Source organism: Calonectris borealis, chromosome 6, assembly GCF_964195595.1.
Source record: "Calonectris borealis chromosome 6, bCalBor7.hap1.2, whole genome shotgun sequence".
In the NCBI taxonomy this organism is placed as follows: Eukaryota; Metazoa; Chordata; class Aves; order Procellariiformes; family Procellariidae; genus Calonectris; species Calonectris borealis.
In genome coordinates, this window is record NC_134317.1 from 32,788,616 (window position 1) to 32,795,043 (window position 6,428).

At 39.0% G+C, this 6,428-nt stretch overlaps 1 protein-coding gene across 1 annotated transcript in view; it reads left to right on the forward strand.

The window, feature by feature from the left end:
- The window catches only part of HECW2 (HECT, C2 and WW domain containing E3 ubiquitin protein ligase 2), a 167,137-nt gene that overhangs the window by 50,409 nt on the left and 110,300 nt on the right, over positions 1-6,428 (forward strand). The window contains exon 2 of the mRNA XM_075153622.1: positions 4,062-4,402. Within this exon, the coding sequence (XP_075009723.1) occupies positions 4,111-4,402 (292 nt within the window). The 5' untranslated portion in view covers positions 4,062-4,110. The remainder of the gene's footprint in view (positions 1-4,061; positions 4,403-6,428) is intronic.

Below are 6,428 nucleotides of genomic sequence, written 5' to 3' on the forward strand. Positions count from 1 at the left end.
CATTTCAGCTTGCCTTCCTGAAACAATATGCCTTGCCGGCTTGCTCTGATACTTAGTGAAATCGCTGCTCTGATCACACGCAGCCTGATTAGCCAAACCTTCATGGCAGGGCAGGTGCACGCAGCTAATCGTGGGTATTGTCTTTACAGTATAGTCCGGATGCAAATGCTGTTTCAGTGGCACTTAGGAGGAGTTGGAGGTGGGAGGATAATTCCTATTTTCAGTCTCTGGTAGGATGTATGTGTTAGTGTACTGTTAGTTATGTTATTAATGACAGACATAGGGAATTGTTAACCAAATGTCAGATAAGCAATTCCTTTTATAGGCAGGAAGGCACTGTGTAAGGTTTTCATCCCATCTTCAGACTGAATTTTCAGACTGCAAATAATTGAAGTAGTGGCTCTTTTTTCCCTTCCATCACTCTTCATGGTTTGGGTTTTATGGCAATCACCTTATCCCCTTCTACAATATGAGTGTCATATTTCCCTCTTTACAAATCTCCTTAATTAACCTCCCAGCTTACTGTGAGATGCTAGGTAGCAGAGTACTGTCTGACACTAGAGCCCCTTGACAACCTACTTCACTGAATTTAGAAAATATTCTAAAAGCCTGAGTCCTGAATTTTTGGAGGTATTTTTTCTGTAATAGGAGCTCATTTATATGCAAGTTTAATTTGTTAGTTGCAAATTGATTTGTTGCGATCGTTGTTTAAATCACGACTTTAAGACCCTTGGATTTATGAGTAGGATCAGAGAAGTTACCCGGCATTTAGATTTGTGGTGTGCTTTACTTTCAGAAACTGTAATGATGTCTGTGATTCACCAGAGTGATAACAATTAGGACTGAAGAAAATGGACTGTTGCAAAGGAGTTAACGTTTTTCTCAGGCTGTTCTCATCTCTCAAACTGTGGGATAGTCCTAGCCAGTACGAGTTAGTTCTCGTGTGTCCTTAAACATAGATGAGTTTGTCCATCTGCCACATACAAATTTTTGGTATGTTCCAACAAACGCCAGTGCTGCCCCGGGCACAGTGTACTGCTCTGCAGCTGAAGGGAATTTTTTTGTCCCTCCTATTAAAACTTTGTCTTTAACTTGTAATTCTCCTGCATGACGCTTATTTTGTAGTGATTTTACTGCTGTAAAACCACTGTATACAATAGTTCAAAATTACATAAATCTCTAGTTGTGGGACGGAAGAAAATTAACTTGATAGCGTGCTGTCAGTCTGTTAATTAATGCCGCCGGATCTCCTGGTGCGGCGGGCGGTGGTACCGGGGCAGGGGTTTGCGCTTGCTGGGGTGGGCAGGCTCAGGTGCAAATCGGGGCTCTTCCTGACTGGGGGGTTCAGCTCTTTCACTGTGACGTTTAAGACGTAACTGTTATTGTGTGCCGTTGCCCAGATCACAAAGTAAAAAAGAAGGGGGACAAAAAAAAAGGGGGGGGGGATCGCCGTGACTGGCTTGTCGGGAAGTTGGTGGCTATTTCTTATTTACCCTTCTGGTCTCAAGTCACCCGGGATTTTCAGATCTATTGAATAATACTCCGCGTAGAGAAACAAGATACTAACTTCCCTGACTCTCATTTAAGAAGGCCCTTTGTACCAAAGTTTCCTTTTCGTCACTGACACTGGTGTCAGAGGCAGTGGGTGGGAACATGACAGAGAAGGAGTTAGTGAACCCCGCTGACGTCCAGCACCAAAAATAAATTGTTTTGGGTATGCAGCCAAACATTGCTCATGTCAGGAAAGACTGTGTCGCATACTTTGTGAAGTAAATATGGTAATCTCCTTGTCACTTCTGCATATGAACTGAATTTTTGTTTCTTTCCTTTTCTGCAATATTTGATGCTGAACCGTGTACAGTGTGTGGTGAATTGCATACAACTGGATGAGTTGAACTTTTTCCCATTTGTTAGTTCTTAATATTTCAAAACATCTCCAATCTAAGAAAAGCTGAAAAATAGCAGAAGAATTTGTGATACACTGAAAGTGCATACATTGAAATGTTATTAAAAAGAAAATTGAAGATGAGTGTTAGGAAATAGAAGTGAAGGGAAGAGGCAGTTTTTGAAGATTCATGACGTGAGGAAAGAGGAATGAATAGGAAAAGAAAACCCTCAAAATATGAAAATGCCCTTTTTTTTTTTTTAAATGAATTTTTCTTCTTCACAATCTTGGGATCTCCAAGTGCTGCACTTGTTTTTTCTTTTTATAATTAAATGTCTTTTGACCTCTAGAAGCAGAGGTTTCTGTTTAATAAACCAGTTGTCAGACATTTGATTGATAGCAGTAGTGCACTGTAGGTCTAATTACAATTATAATACTATGGAAGTGGCCAACCAATCCATTCACTTCTTGTGGGCTCTACCTAATTCTGCATTACAGGCTTCCTTCCTTAAAACAAGGAACATTATAGCAGGTGACATTCAGCACTGTCTGACAATGCTTGGGTTATTTTAAGAGAACAAATGTATCTGCGTATGATAGCTGAAGGCTATGACACCAAGAAGAAAGCCTGAGAATAATACACAGGTACCTCTTACTTGCTTTTTTAATACGTGTACATGCACACATTTTTCTTATATGTGGTTATTTGTATGTGTAAAAATAAGGAGATCTTTCCTGCAGTATACATCCCTCATAGAAGATACTATAGTGGAATAATTGATGTTGTCACTGGTTAAGTTGCAATCTGGTCAGAAATGTTGAAATACTGTTTTCAAATTGTATGAAGAGTGTAAGGAGCCCAGGACACAATTTCTTCCCGGTGAGCTCTGGAGTTACTACTGGGCAGGAGGACTGCTTTGGTTTGGTTTGGCTTTGGAGGAAATACATGGTTCCTATTCCAGGTGAATATAGTACGGAAGATCATTTTCACAGTTTTGACTGAAAAACACATTACCAGAAAATTCAGTTTCTTCTGAAGGCAAATGGTTCTGCCAGATAAGGACCGTTTTATTTCCTCTGTAAAATAAACAATGAGTTGATATAAACTATAGCTTTTGAAAAAGGCAAACAACTTTGGTCAAAGTTATGTAGCTTAGATAAGGACATTTTCATATTCCTTCTATGGCAAGAGGTTCTCCATCACCGATTCTATCCTCCTATAAACTGTTCCCTCTGTTTTAGTATTTTGCTATTCTTGTCTTTCCTTTCTGATGATTTATCTCAAGTTGTGAGTAATGTGAGGGCTTATTTTCAGATGGCAGTACATTAGGTAGCTATGGATAATGAGATGCAAGTTCTGCTTCTGAAGTTATGGTGTGATGGCATTGGCATGACTGTTTCAGTGAAGACCTTCTAGTGTCTCCTTAGGGCTAGAGGAAAGCTGTTGAATTTATAAGGCCTCTGTTTTCTGATGTATGGAAAAGAACAACAAAATCTGACTGCACAGATAAACTGACATGGGCTAATTGAATATATATACATAGTCTAAAGTGCCCCAGTCAATGGTCTGACATTTTTGGATGCTATAGAGGATCTCAGAAGCTATGCTTTGTATCTTAAAAAATAAAATCCTTACAAAATTATTTTATAGTAGTACAAATCTGTGACACCATATTTGAAATATGTCCAACCTTATTAATATCTTCAACACTTTACTGATTCTGAACATACAGTGCATAGAGAGTATTGTTGGAAACTAACATATCTAAGTGAAAGTACATCATATACTGCTGTGATTTCTTTGGTGGAAGATGAGTTCGTTATCTCCTCACTCTTTAGGCTACTGCCAGACTTAAATTAGCTTTGTTACTGTGGCTGGTCTTGCTTGATAGATGGTCTTGGATGTTTTGCTTTCTATTGCTTTCTGGCTTACAAATGTTATTTCATGGTGTGTGGTTAACTCTGAATTTTGTTGCAAGTGATTCATGTTTTTTTGGTTTTTTTTATGTACAGACACTGAGGTGGCTGCAGTGGTAGAGAAATGAAGTAAAAGACTTTACTCAGTCCATTTTAGGCTTCTGTAGGAACACTTTTGCACTAATGCCTCTCCATTTAATATTTGACGGAGTAACCTGCTGTCTTACTTCACACTTTCTTTTTTTCTTCTTCATGATAGATCTCTGAACAACAACTTTTTCACGTAAATTGACAAAAGCGGAGAAGAGATGGCCAGTTCAGCCCGAGAACATCTGCTTTTTGTGCGACGTCGCAACCCACAGCTACGGTATACTCTGAGCCCAGAGAATCTGCAGAGTTTGGCATCTCAGGGCACCATGGCTGAGAACATGAACTTGCAGCGTGCCAACAGTGACACTGATTTAGTGACCTCGGATAGCAGGTCTAGTTTGACAGCTAGTATGTACGAATACACCTTGGGGCAATCTCAGAACCTCATCATTTTCTGGGATATTAAGGAAGAAGTAGACCCGACTGACTGGATAGGACTTTATCACATAGGTAAGTCAGAACCATTTTGTAATATTTCTGTGTGTTTGTTGCTCTTTTGCCACTTCATATTTCCTTTTCTGATATGTGTTCTGGCACACTACATAATTAATCTAAAGATAAAGTTGAGGTAAGACTGCAGAGAGTTACCTTGGATTTCTCTTTGCTTTTCCTAGTGCAGTGAACTATGTAAAAACATGATTCTAATTAATGTAGATCTGATTCCACAATGACCTAGAAGATTAAATGCATTCTTCTTAAACAACAAATGTGCATGCAGTTTCCTTTTTTCACCTTTGCTGGTGGCTGGCTTACAGACTAGCAAATTCGGAGGAGTACTGTATTCATCATGTAACTTGACATGCTTACTGTCCAGTGTTTATACATTTTTTTGGACAAATAAATTCTTAACATTTGTGGAAAGGTATTTTGTGTAAGTCTTTGATTTTGTAGAACTGAAATTGTATAAACTCTGAAGGAATGAGAATTTCTGTTTATGAAGAATTCTTGTAGAAGACAAATCTCCTCTAAGGAGATTTTGATGTGCCTTTTTGTGCTGTTCAGGATATTTCAGAGGAAGGAGCTGGAAAGAGCTCTAGGCTGGCATGCAAGAGCCTGTGGGCAGTGTGTGCATTAGCAAATAATGTGGCAAATCAGTAGGATTTCGGAGAGATATTTGCTGTGCCAACTTTTTCCAAGATGTTCCATCTCTGCATCACTTAATGTTGCATGCTGTGGAGATGCTGTTTCCAGTTCTTATTCTTTTTTTGTCTGATTTTTTAATTCTACATTACTGCAGCTCCACAAACTGGAGAGTATTGACTTGTGCTGTTCCAGTGCTTACTTGGTTATAAAAGCTGTATTGGAGTTGCAGCATGAACTGCAGTCTCTCCTGGGATGAACTGTGGATATGTGCTAATATTTAAGCCACCTAAATGAAGTGCCTCCGTAATAAACAGACAAGAATCTTCCCAACAGCGTTAGCAGCCTGAAGTGTGGTCTGTGCTGTAAAATGCACAGACTGCTAAATGGAGCTTAAACATTCTAATTTAAATACATTGAGAGCTTCATCTGAGTAAAGGTTTGACACCCCTTCCCATTGTTTTTTTCCTGGTTCACAGCACTTCAGGATTGGTATTCAAGATGCCTAAAGTACAGCATTTTTCTATAAAATTCTCATTGGTTCTTATTGTAGGCTACAAGTGATTTTCATCCTACTTTCATGATTAAAAATATTTCTACTTTCAGTCTGTTGAACCCCTAAAGTACAAAACAATGTTAAGTTACCACAGGGCAAGAATCCTGTAAGGAACAGCCAAATTTACGCCTTCTTGGGCCTAAAACCCCCATCATGCTACTGTGTAATACCAGAGCGTGTGAGATATATGTTGGGTTTCCTGTTTCCTTCTTGAATGATGAAAAGTCCAGGAACTCATTCACACTGAGCTTTTGTCTCCGCTGCCACTTGAAATCCGTGAGTGCTGGTGAGAGTTTTGTTACTGATTTAAAATAGATCTGAGCAGAATCTTTCCTTTAAGACTTGTGGTTTCATCAGTCTGAATGATGGAATTGCATGTTTTTTACAACAGAGGGGTAAGGATATATTCAGCCTGATAGGCGTGCCTGTCTATCTTTGATTTAGGTTTTTTGATAAACTCTTTCAAGTATTTAGCATCTTTTAAAAATAAAAAATAATACGCTTTTATAGACATAGCTAAGGTAAGTTAAAACCCACAGGGTATAAGCCAGCATTTTCAGTCCTTTGTAATAATTGCTGTGGAGTACCCCCAGTTCCCACTTACTCCTTGGAAGTTGAGGACACTCACTTCTTATTTTCTCAGGAGAGGGATGTTTGTGAGTGAATATATTTAAAAATAAAAACTCCGTTCTCAAACATGTTATTAATATTCAGCGTAGTTGCTTGAAGTTATCCATCCTGTTCTTTCTTTGAAAACCATCTGGCTGACAAAGCGCTCTCCTCTGGCACTGCCTCCTGAAGGCAGTGGAAGTTGTGTGTGGTCACTAATACAAGCCCGCA